At 39.4% G+C, this 13599-nt stretch overlaps 1 protein-coding gene across 1 annotated transcript; it reads left to right on the top strand.

Moving 5' to 3' along the window:
* Positions 1 to 513: 513 nt before the first annotated feature.
* Positions 514 to 13521, top strand: LOC105389500. Its single transcript, XM_048629140.1, has 15 exons — positions 514 to 663; positions 991 to 1160; positions 1473 to 1620; positions 1934 to 2029; positions 2113 to 2192; positions 2873 to 3003; positions 7627 to 7684; positions 7787 to 7902; positions 8214 to 8422; positions 9040 to 9087; positions 10242 to 10426; positions 10825 to 10963; positions 11763 to 11925; positions 12443 to 12631; positions 13290 to 13521. Exons 1-15 carry the CDS (start codon positions 531 to 533, stop codon positions 13336 to 13338), a joined length of 1914 nt encoding a protein of 637 aa, XP_048485097.1. The 5' UTR covers positions 514 to 530; the 3' UTR covers positions 13339 to 13521.
* The last annotated feature ends 78 nt before the right edge of the window (positions 13522 to 13599 follow it).

Genomic DNA, 13599 nt, shown 5'->3' with positions numbered 1-13599 from the left:
GGCACTTTCTGTATAATGTAAAATAATAAAAAGACCAATAAAACAGCAAGTTAATATATTCAACAAGCCCATAATTAAGGGCTAATGGAACCCCGGGCCTCTGAAAAAAAACACATAAAGTAGTAGGATCATTTTTTGGAAAAGCCCAAAAAAAATGCTACTCTTTACTGAGATAGGGAATTCAATATGATTAAATTGTAATCATTTATAAATAAGGCACCTACACGGCTCAGTGACGCATCAAATTGACAGTATCTTTCGATCGTTACTGTCAATAAAATTGTTATTGACCGGAAATGCTTCCTAAATTGGTGTTATTATGAGCACTCTACGTCCAACGCAAGACCTTTTGACAACATAAACGCCCCAGATCGCATCACAGGCGAGGCCAGCCCCTGTTTACCCTCATTTCTACATACAATATTGACCAGCAATCCTGTCATTGAAAATTGCAATGGCAAGGTGACATTTGCAAAAACAAATTGCCATTCATTTCATTCGTTTCGCCAGCAAAAGTACTGCGTTCTAAAATGATATTTTTATTCATTTTATTATTTCCAGCGGCTTTTGCTTTAAGCCCCGTTGATATTAATATGTCGGTTGACTATTTCGTTTACAAGAATATTCGATACATATGTTATTTGTCCTGTGAAAGCCCATTCAGTGAGTTTCTATGCTAATGATCGTTTTCAGGAAATTTTATCTATTATTATTAGTTCATATAAATTAATTTTACGGTCTACTATTATCGTACTATTGAAATACTCATGCATACTGAGAAATTAGGTTTGACATACCTAATTAAATTTAATTTTAAAATTAAATATGTTAGCTGAAGTGCTAATGTGACCATAATGATTAACTACTGAACGACCGATAACCGCTTGGTATTCATTATTCCTAAACGGTTTCCCATAAAAGTGTAACCCATCCACAAACATTCTCGCTCATTTCATAATATCAATAATAAACAACAAGCATTACTTCCAGTTTCAAAACAGCTAGCCCACAGCATGTCAGCACATTGGATGCGGGTGTCGGCGCTGGACGTCCGCGCCGCCAGCGGGCGCGCGCTGCGGCGGCGTCTGCGGCAGTGGACCGAGCCAGTCGGCGTCCTGCTTGAGGACACTTGTGGACGGAGCCAGGATGTCTTGCGAATGGTATGGTTAATTGCTAATCTATAGTTTAAATTGAAATATGTTGTTATTTGACGTAAAATTTTACAATTATTTGTCGATAGTCAGAATATTACTCTACCATTACCTTTACCATTTCACTAAGGCACCGTATGTAATTACAATTAGTGATATACTGACATTTAAAACTCCTCACAATTAAGATCGAATCGAATTTCGGAAGTAATTACTAATTACCATTCTTTCTAAACACACCGTTTTTCATTGATAGAAGCTCCAAGACCGAGTTTGATTCAAAGTTAATCATTCAGTAATCTGTTAAAGTGTTGATTTCAGGCATCGGAATCCATGTTATTCGATTCGACGCATTCGTGGTTAGTCTTTCTAACTGAAAATGGCGACGGAAAAAACTCAACTGTGTCGAATACTTTTGAAAATTTACATTTGAGTGTTGATGCTGATGTCATAGCAGTCACCAAAAACGGTATAACATGATTTTGATAATTATTTGTATTATCTTTACTAACTTTAACATTAATTAAACTATTTCATCATTAAGACCGATCACATCCCCACTGCTGGGCCTATAAACTAATTATAAATAAGATATATTTTATATCTTTACAGTAAAACTCAAATTTACTTTTAGGTATTTATTCGAAACCACTTTTTGCTTCGTTCATATTTTATGAAAAATGAACAAAACGTAGTTTTCCAAATTGTAATATTGAAATAAAATGTGTAAAGTTAATCACGACTAAGAATTAATACCGTCTGAATTTATTTTTTGTCGACAGAGAATCATTATGATCTGACGGACGTTTTTAATTTCGGCAAAATACAAGGGAATCCTTTAGAAATACGCGCGTACGGAGCCTGGTCGCCGGCTACAGGTACAATTATTGGAAAAATACACGACTGTCGTTCTTTATACGAATTTGAATGGGAGAAAAATATAAATTCTTTTTTCTTTCAGGATTAGAGGTTGCCTTGGAGGGTTTCAAATATTATTCTCGTTGGGATTTCCACAATTTGACGCTGCGAGCGGTGTCCGTGGTGAGAGAGAGTTTTATTTTCCACTACTGCCGTCTTCCGCATATCACGAGACGACATATCGGCGGGCCCAATACAGCTATACATAATATTAACATAATTACGTATGGCCGCATGGCGTGTCTCATGACGGTAGCAGTGGACAACGAGGGTAGAATGATGCGCGACGATATGTATTCATATCTGAACCGGATCCTCCGATTATTGGAAGAGGAATAAAAGTCGTTCTTCGAAATGAAAGTTCGTTAGTTATGCCCCGGCTGACCCGGTTTGTATCGCTTCATGTTTCCTACATGACGCGGACCTATTTGCAGATAAATATAATGCAATATCGAGCAATGATATTGTGCCTCTTTAGGGATCCTCATTCAATGCCAACGCAAAACGATTTAGTTCTATTCTACACGATAGGACTTCGAATATACATTATAATATATACGTTTAAACTAAGGTAGAACATAAATCTACTTTTCGTAATAATCATCCAAGTTTCTTGATGTATTCTCAGCTAACTGATAAAATAAAGTATTGTAAAGCAATCAGTACGTTCAATATGGCGTCACACAGTTGTGGCTAGCACACCAGAGATCCTAAACTTAGTTTTTTTTAACCCCTCCGCTGTTGGTTTAGAGTAGTGGCTAGCACAGCAGAGATCCTTAAATTAGTTTCTCTTAACCCCTCAGGTGTTGGGCCGCAACATGTCCCAGTTCGACCCGGGGGTGCTCTCTGAGGCGCGCTTCTCCGCCGGCGTCTCCGCCATGACCAAGACCGCGGCGCTGCTGCTCGATGTCTTCATGGAACAGCATAACTTTAGGTGATCATCTATGATGATAATTATAGGTAGGTAGGTAGGTACCTAACTATAGTAGACCAGAGCTGTATTAAGGCTGTCACTAAAGCTGGAAGAAAATCAGAATCTGTCAAATCTAGTGAGGGGGGGTTGAGGTATGCGGGGCGTTCTCCGGACAATGACATGAAATTTTAACATAGTACTCGAAAACATAAAAGTGAAGACATGCCACTTTGTTAAAAATATACTAAGTAAGTAATATTGTTTTGTGATACGAAAATATTTATTTTTATTTGAAAGTATTTTTAATATTTAATAATTAATTATATATATATATAAAGTCGTACCCGTGCCGATATTTATACAGGTTGTTGCAAAAAGGGTTTAATACTATGCCGAAACCTACGTGTGCAGCATGTTATTGATGTTATTTCTAAGCCAGGAAATGAAATCAGAATGTAAAAAAATCGCGAAAATATTATCAGAGTTTAATAGTTCAGGGTGTTGTATTAAACTCTGCCCCCGTGTAATAAAAAAAGTATAGTTAGCCGAAAGGGCGTTACTCAGGCGTCACTCTGAAAAACTTTTATCCTACGTAATTTTTTATATTCATGAAAAAAACGCTTCTTCATATAATTTTTTTTTGGTCACGTGACCTTTTAGTTAGACGACCTGTTTTTTTTTGGTGTTTCAAAAGCAGAACAGTAGTTTGCAGAACTCTGCATATACAGGGTGTCACAAAAGGTTACGTAGCTGGCAAAGGGATATGGGGAGGTCACCAGAAAAATAATAACATGTAATACCCCCGCAAGGGAGTACATTAGTACAAGGCGAGAGTGTGTATTTTTTTTTAAGTACTTATGTGTATTTGGGATATGATAGAAATAATATTTTTGTTTCTTAAAAACCAAAAAATTTACACCTTGCTGCGCTCTTTTGCTCACTGTAAGTACACCTACAAATATTGCTGTATTAAAAAAAACGGTTTTGTTATAACGATTATAAAAAAAAAGTTATTTTCATGTCAAGGAGTCATTTACCTAATTACGATTTCACTCAACAGCAGCAGCAGGTGAACTGAAAAAATAAGTTCTAGTTCTATCATCACTTTAGATCGCAAACATTGTAACTCCACTTTTCTCGGCGAAAAGTACTCTTTGGTGTCAATAGAAACGTTTTTTGAATTCACATGTTTTCCTCTTTATTCGAAAAAAAAAAACTGTATTCCGCATTTTACCATTTGTTTTCCTCTAAACCCCAAACCGTGATTTTTAAACAAGAAAACTTAGTAATTATACCCTTTATTCTCATATACAACGTGCGATGTAGGCGAACGTGAACGAAAACTATGCAATAAGCCTTTGTTTTTATTACTACTTTAGTAAATTACAATAACATACTCAACAATGTTAATTTTTTTTTGCAATGTTATGTTGTTAAATTAAGATCTAATATTTTATTAACATGAAGTTACTTTCAACTTTTTTTTGCATCTATGCGTCGAATCACAGCATGACGGCTGCTGCAGCTTCCTGCTGTCCTGTCCTCCAACCAATCCCACCAGTACTGCAGGTTGCGTCGAATACGAGCCATTCTCTTCGACTTGACAAGACAGGTGCTCCCGGAAGGATCATAGATCGCACGGAACCCGTACCGTATAGAGGCAACGGACTCCTTTGCAACAGCCCCCCAGATTCGGAAGTAGCCCATGCACTGCATGGCTAGCACAGCTGCAGCAATTTTTTCGTAATGAATCATTGGGATGTCATCCCCGAAGGAGGCTCTCAGCCTACCTCACAACCTGTGTGACATTAGAAAAATGCACTGTGCTAACGCCGTTTGCGAGCTTGATTTGCAGGACCGCGTTGTATGCCAAGTTCCACAGCAGAGGGGTCCAAGACCTACCGCTGTGGAACTCCGCAACTGAACTTCTTCAGTGAAAACAAACCCTCTCTTTTCGCATCCTTAATGTACTTGTTAGACACGTATGACCTCTGTCAATTTTCTGCAGATAAGAAGACAAGTGATGGTATACAAGAGCCGCCCTAAAGGTTCGCCCTTTAGGGGATAGAGTTGAACGCGGTTACTATTTTTAAGCAAACAGCCAGCGCAACAACTCGCCCGTGGTTCTTATCCTGCTCCGACAGTGAACGAACGCAAAGTATTGTACCCACTATTCGAATCCGCATTTCGGATGCCAAACTGACTGTCCGAAAGGTCGAAACCGTACCACCACAGAGGTATGACTCGTTCGAAGAGCTTATCAGGCTCTTACAGCAATCAGATGTGTCGGTACACTGAAAGATAATCTACAGGCCTGCTTTATTTATTTAGGAGCACTAATGGCCTCCTTTCAGTCATTGAGTCACTGGCACTCAGGCTGCGGTTTAACAGGAAGATAGACTGTCTAAACAAATCATTTTTAGGCTAGTTAAAAAAAACTTTAGGTGGGTAGTATGCCAACTAGAACTACAAATAAAACAGTATTTTTGTCTCCTCTAAAATTTGGTCACGAGGAGTTACGATGATTACGATCTAAGGTGACGCTGACGATATTTTATACAATGTATTGAAAAAAGGGTATAAAGCTTAGCCAAAAGTGGATTTAGGTGCCATTCTGATCCACTTTTCTTCTACAATTTTGAAAATTCACGTAACAAAACCTTTTACATAGAAACTTATTCGATCACGTGACTTTTTACTATAGAGACCGAATTTATTTTTCGAGAATTTCCAAAACTTGGAGAACAAAAGTTGTTCAGAATAACCCCTGAGTCAAACCCTTTCGGCACAGTATACCCTTTTTGCAACATCCTGTATAGGTAATATCAGGTTTATAAAAGACCTGGGCCTGTAGAGTGAGACTCGGCATGGGGAGTCATAATTTATAGATCTTTTAGGTTGCAGTGGCGAATGGGCACTGTTAGCCCTGCCCTTTTCTATAACTATAACTATAGGTAATTTTATGGCAATTTAAAAATGGTATAACATTTATCTATTTGAAAAAATCATTAAAAATATACATAACCTATCACCCTAATTTAAAAAAAAAATTCAGCCCTTACTTTAAACTTATAACACCCCTCTATTTCCTTCAGGGGTTAAAAAACCTGTGTATTTAATATTTTCTTATGAGTTTTTTTTTTAAAACTAGGCTCTTACATAGTTGTACATAATATTATGCGGTATTTTATTCCACTTGTAACGCATAAAATTCATAGCTACAGTAAACATTTCATTTTTTTCATGGCGAGATACAGTCGCACTTAACCGCTTTTTTGCAAAGCTTGTTAAATAGATTTAAAAAATTATGTAAATTTTAGATCTTCAATTTTAAAAAATACTTACTTATTTTTAACAACCTGTAGTGTACAGACTACCACATCTTAAAATATATATATTTTTAATTAACTACGGTTTTTGGTTTCAAATAAAACAAATTATGAACTTACTTTTCAACACCCTGTATATTGTGTAGCTTACCTACCATACACATACACAACCGTTAAAATAAAATAAATTACCCCTCAGAATATAAACAGGCTCGCGCTTTGGCATACTGCATTGACCGTATAGTTCTTATTCGGAGAATCTAATAAGTGTCATTATGTGCAATGTTTACCTTTATCTATGCATCTGTAACTCTATAGTAAAAAATGTAAACAAATCGAAAAGGCGAAATGTTTTCTAAGAATTTTCGGCTTTTCTGCATCTAAAATGATTAGAAAATTAACTTTCCATAGCAAATGCATAGGTATAATAATACTTGTAGTCATAATTTGTTGATTTAATCAGTTTTTGTGAAATATTTGATAAAAAATAAAATGGCGTGGGTATCGCTCCTAACAGGCCGCCACCAGGGCGACGACTGAAGAAATCTGAAATCTGTCACGGTGTCATCATTTTTAAACCGGAATTTATTATTTTTTTGGTAAAAAAAGTTGACTTCTGGTCCATTAAATCCAACTCTTTAAGGTAACTTTGTTAAGAATTTAATTACCTACACATACATATAAGATTCCATGAAAATGGGCCCTCTGATTTCGAGGGTTTTTTCATAATAAGTCAAAAAATGGCAAAAGACATGGTGTGTTTGCAATTTTTTTTAACATACTTATTATAATCCTGCACCAATTTATAAGCAACTAACATGTTCAGTATACCCTCTGCTACAAAATATATTTTTATCAATGTGATAGAAGCCACCGTTTTTCCAATCTAATCAAGTATATCAAGCCGACTTTAGCATTTTAGCTTTAGGGATCCCCTTAAGCCAGTAATGCCAGTAACGGGCTAGGAAAATAGACGGGTTCTCTATTCTCGCTAGCAACGCTGGTTGTAGTTTAAAAACGGTTAACACAACAACAACAAAAAACCCAGAACTGGGTAAAGTATGGTTATCTGACAAGGCGAAGTCAATTAGAATCATACATCGTTGTGATTTTCGGTATTGTCATATTTATTTAAGTGCTTCGTTAAATTGACTCAAGTGAGACACTAGGCAAAATGACGCGTAGGTACCAAGCGCAAATTGGTCAGAGATTTGTTAACAGCACGTTTTAGACATATTAAAGCTCAAGAACGAGCTGTTGACAATGTATTTCTTCAAATAAGACCATCAAATTTAACGTAACTTATTAATTTTAGGTTGAACTACACCATCGTCGACCGCTGGGTGGGCAATCCTAAAAGAAACTCTACAATGGTTTGTAACTATCTTTTAACATTGTTAGAATTTATTATTTATTTTAAAATAAAACTACGCTACGAATGCTGGCATAAAGTATATTGTTTATGTATTTTGCAGGCTGTAACCAATACGTTGTTCTGGAGAGAGCAGGACATCAGCGTGACCTGCATCAGGATATTCCCGCAGTGGCTCAAGTGGATGGATCCGTTCTTCCCTCCGACCACGTTTTTGGAGTAAGGCGTCTTATTTTAATAAAGAATATTACTTGTCTTGAATCACTGCCTTGATTGAAAAAAACTATCTCAAAAATATGAAAATGAGGAATTATAAGGGTTATGTATTCTTTTTATGATTTTTTTATGACACTAACTAATTGCGCTATTTATTGCAACGTCACCTCTTGAATGTTGGAAACTCATATTTGGCACAATATCATGTTTCTATCGGTTTCTTTACTTGAACCGTCTCACGACCGAGTCCGCGTTGTTCTATGCATCCGTCCATTAAAGCTTTGTTGACCAAGCAGTCCACGTCAACCCCCCAGGACAAAGTTCTACTACCTGATCCCAAACAGCGGCGTCGGTAGTTACGAGAACCGCTTCCTGACGCCACTGGCTCCGGGCGTGTGGGCGATCGCGGTGGCGGCGGCGGCGGCGTGCGGCGCCGTGCTGGCGGCGGCGGCGCGGGTTGAGCGACGCCCCGAGCCCGGCAGTTATGCGCTGTTCAGTGTTGTTGCTGCGGCTTGTCAGCAAGGTATGGACGAACGATGTATCCGCTAGATACCTTAGTTTATTCTCCGCCAATCAAAGGTTGGTTGGAAGAAATTGTTTTTTGGCAATAAGCCCACCTTATTTGTACTTATACAATCTACTGTACATTTTTTGTGCTTTTGTCAATAAAGTGTTTATTAAATAAATATGGGTCGAGACTCAGGAGCCGCCTCGTACCCGCTAGTTATGCGCTGTTTAGTGTTATCGCTGCCGCTTGTTAACAAGGTATGGTGTGGGTGAAACGGTTTTGGTTTCTGAATATTATGGTGTTGGAGCTGAAGTCTTCAACACAACAATTTGAAACAAATTAGCTGCATTTGAATAATGAACAAATAATGAATCGTGGAATGCTGAACTTTGACAATAAGAATATTGGAACGTCTGTAAGATCTTCTTATGATGAGAAATATGTGCCACACCTTTGAATGTCTTAACCGATTTTGAATAAATGCTTAGCTGAAGCTAATTAAGAATCATTTTCACAAATGGATGTGGATGTGATACTTACATACCTACCTACCTTTCTTTAAAAATAAAACAAGCACCTAGGTATATTGAAATGGAATCGGAATGAAATAAAATATATGATCATATTTTCAGCATACGAAGACGGTGTTCATTTGATGGATGACACAATATCAAGCCAAGGTGAGAAGACGACGATCATCCATCACTCTCAAACATAAACATAATATTGTTACAAGCTCGCTGAATTTCGTTAAATGATTAACAGGTCACAACATTCCCTACTCACTATATAGTATACCTATATTTATAACATAATATATGTATTATATCAATTTGGTGTTCAGACTGATAATAATTATTGATTACAATCAACTAACCTATTATGCGTAGAGCACAAAACAATGATTGAGTAGACGCCTGAACTGCCATTGACTCTTGAAACTAAGTACGTAGTAATAATTATAATTATGTTGCACTTCACAAAATACCGATTGAAATGTGTAGTCAAAAACATTAGGACAATTTAATTTATGTCATATTAATTTGATAGCCATACTATTTTATGATAAATTAATAGTTATGTAGTTTTACGCACTAGAGGTAAACGCCGCTCCACAAAGCTGGGTCCGTAATTTAATCTTTTTTTCGTATCGTACCGCCGACTCTCCATGACAGTGATATACTTGTCAAAAAAAACCAAGTCTCGTAACTCAGTTGTTCTACGGTAAAAAGTTGTGAGATCCATGTAATACCAAGTCTTATCCACGCACGCATCTCAATCTTAGAAATATTTAATGTTTTATATAAATATATTGACTCGGCCATCGCATGGAAACACGTGTTAATTAGAATTTTTATGATCGGTGAGTGAGTCAGTCAGTGACAAAATTAAGAAACTTTGACCCGTTAAAATTTTTAAACTACTGGTTCAAATTGAATGAAATTTGAAATATACCGTGTCTTTACAATGCCTGCATGGTAAGTGAAAATTCAGTCTTCTAGTTTTATCCACAACGAAGTTACAGAGGGTCGAAAATGGCCTGAATTGCTTCGAGAAAAGGATGGTACGGCCGTGCCGCTTTTTTGCTCGACTTGGTGGGGGCACTGCCGTGCCCCCAGATATCATAAATATCTAACCTTAGTTTATGATGCCATCCAACCCCAAAAGCCGATAATAAGTCGATAAAATAATCTATATCACCAAACTCAGTTCATTACCTAAGTATTTTTCTAACACCTATCACCTATCTCCCCTCTGAGACCACCAATCAGTGAATTTGTTTGCGCTAGGGGTGTTTCCAATACAGCTACAGCTGACTGTACTTACTCCTCAGGTGGGCGCACGATCCTGCTAGTGAGCGGTCTCAGCAGCATGCTCATCTACAACTACTACACCAGCAGCGTGGTCTCCTGGCTGCTCAACGCGGCTGCTCCCACCATCGCTGCGCTCGACGGCTTGATCTCCAGCCCGCTAGAGCTTACGTTTGAAGATATTGGCTATACGAGGCAGTGGCTGGATGTAAGAATTCTATTTAGTTTTTTTATGTACAGCTGCCAGTACACGAGTTCTTCATGAACGTCGATAAACTCGTTCCACCAATCACAGTGCTCTTGCAATGGCGAATCGCGATATGGTGACGTTTATCTACGTCGATAACAAACCCGTGTAGCGGCAGCAGGTTCTGAATAACAGAAAAAGAAGTTCTAAATTAGCCGTCATTTAATGGAGCTGGCTGAGAATTAAGGGCTGTAGCTCTCTTGACCACGAAGAACAACTATGTGTGAGCTTTCTTTATTGCTCAAGAAAGCTGATATTTAGTCACCCTGCTTTACAAATTATCTATCGACGTTTTCATTTACATGTAGAACGATTGAAAAATGTGGATCAGCAAATAAGACTTTCTATCCTCTCGATAGGGTCCAGGGTTCTACTACTACGCTGGCTTTAAATGGGACAAGGAAGACGAACTCCGAGACAAGAAGGTGAAACAAGCGCGGCGCTCAGTACCGCTTCTGCAGGACCCGGCTGATGGGATCAACCTTGTGCGGACTGGCAGTGAGTACTAATCGTTTCATAGTGTGTATGGCATTTGTCTGCTGGAAAACTGAGATCAATCGGGAGACCACGGACAGGCAAACGTTTCATGGAACATCTATTCTCTAGATGACTATACAGCACCGCGATCAGGAAAAAACAGAGCTAACGTATAAAATCGAGTGCGAGTGTTTTAACTCGCATTCTATTCGAAAGTGCTGTCAAGTTAACTTTAGTAGCACTTTCGAAGCACTTTTGACCTATCGAATATGGAACGAAGGCTGTCAAACTTTCGCAAATCTATTCACCGCCATTTTGTTGTTGACAGGTCGACAGCACTTTCGAATAGAACACTTGCACTCGATTTTATACGTTAGCTCTGTTTTTTTCCGGATCGGGGAGCTGATGATCGTAGGTAAGTAACTTTGTTGGAAAGTCGAGGACAGCCTGGTATAGCTCCTTGCAATAGGTCTATGTCCTGCAGGTGCCACACAATTAACAGCTATTATTCCATCATTTTCAGTAACTTAGGCCTGGGTCTCCTATTTTCGCTGTAGGTCGCGTCCAGCGTCGCGCCGTGGGCCGCGTCACGATGCTCACTATAGAAATGTACTGATGCGGTCTCCCTCACACGCCGACGTTGGCGCGTAGACATAGTGAGCATCGTGACGCGGCCCACGGCGTGACGCTGGACGCGATCTACGGCGCGTAATAGGAGACCCGGGCCTTATTACCTCTTTCTCACGCTATATTCATCTCTCTTTTTCTCACTATACCACTATATTATACGCCTCCATTCTTCTTCGTGTGACATCTCCAGGGTACGCGTACCACACAGAGCCGTACACCGCGAGCCAGATCATCAGCCCGTCGTTCGACGAGCGCGAGCTGTGCGCGCTGGGCTCCCTGCAGATGATGCCGCGCCAGCCGGTCTACATCGTGGGGCAGAAGCGGAGCCCTTACCGACAGTTCTTTGTGTGGAGGTGAGGAATATAGAGGGAAATCCTAATCAAAGTCGAAGTCGAAGTCGAAGTCGAAGTCGAAGTCGAAGTCGAAGTCGAAGTCTAAGTCTAAGTCGAAGTCGAAGTCGAAGTCGAAGTCGAAGTCGAAGTCGAAGTCGAAGTCGAAGTCGAAGTCGAAGTCGAAGTCGAAGTCGAAGTCGAAGTCGCAGTCGAAGTCGAAGTCGAAGTCGAAGTCGAAGTCGAAATCGAAGTCGAAGTCGAAGTCAATGTCGAAGTCGAATTCGAAGTCGAAGTCGAAGTCGAAGTCGAAGTTGAAGTCAAAGTCGAAGTCGAAGTCGAAGTCGAAGTCGAAGTCGAAGTCGAAGTCGAAGTCGACGGCAACTAGGCACTACATTGACGTCATTGGGACTAACATAACACTCTGGCGAAAAGTGGGTGCAGCAATGCACCTCTGCCTACCCCGCAAGGGAGTACATTAGTACAAGGCCTGAGTGTGTGTGTGTGTTTTTTTTTAATGCCTAAGCCTTGTCTTTCACAGTGTGATGCGTGCCATGGAGCGCGGCCACGTGGCTCTAGCCCGGCGGCGCACGGGGGGCGAGGTGCCCGGCTGCGGGGGTCGCACGCCGCGCGCGCTCGCGCTGGGGCAGGCAGCCCCCGCCTTCGCCGTGCTGGCCGCGGCAATGGTGCTGAGCCTGTGCATGCTGGCTGGAGAGGTGGCTTACCATAGGTACTTTATATTAAAAGGTCCTTTCGTTTCCTTCTGGACTGACGCCGTTTCACTTTATTGTTCCACATGGCGCATCTTGCAGTGACTGAGGGAAATCTGACTGGGTACCAACAATCTAAGAAAAAGAACATGAATAGAGCGAGCTGAAGTGCCAGTAGCGGATAAAACGTAACTGGGGTGGAAGATTCCTCGAGTAAAGACAACAAAGTGGCTATCACACAGCAGAGTGTGCCACTACAAGACCTTTTGTGGTCTTTTTCTCTGGACAATATCTCTAGTAGACTTTCAGCTGTTCCGAATATAGTCGGAGTTCCGAATTGAAATAAAAGCAACACTCTAAATAATACTACACTGTTATTTCCTCCAACAACTCGTCAAAAAAAGTTTTTAAATGTTAGTCGTCTGTCACTGCCGTGTTCCTAAGCAGACACTTTTCAAATTAACATAAGTCCAACATTTCGCATGAATAATAATGGGAAGAATTTACTTGTATTTTCAGACGCAATGAAAGCCTCGACATTCTCCGTTCAATAGACGAAGCCGTAGTGAATATTTTGATTTTGTTAATTAAACTCACACTGTGAATCCATTGAACAATGGAACAATAAGATGTTCATTACATTTGCCATTGTTAATTAAGTTTTCCATTCGATTGCAGATATGAAAAGAAAACATCCGTGGGAGGAACCAATGCGTGGCTGCCGTAGCGAGAACATTCTCTAATCATTTCAATTAGACATCTCTCCTTTATCTAAGCGTTTCTCCGGAAGTCCAGATTAGCTGTAATATATTGCACGGGGGTGATGCTGGGAGTTATTGCATTCAGGTCTGCATTTGTTTTAATTGTGCTTAGCTATAAACAATTCTTAAAAAATAAAATATCACACACAACCTAATTTGCATTTATATCGACGAAATGATCCTTTAAAAACTTTACAAATATCTATTTACAAAATAAAATTACAAAA

Source organism: Plutella xylostella, chromosome 22 (genome assembly GCF_932276165.1).
Source record: "Plutella xylostella chromosome 22, ilPluXylo3.1, whole genome shotgun sequence".
Lineage (NCBI taxonomy): Eukaryota > Metazoa > Arthropoda > Insecta > Lepidoptera > Plutellidae > Plutella > Plutella xylostella.
This window is presented reverse-complemented; position numbering and strand designations above follow the sequence as displayed.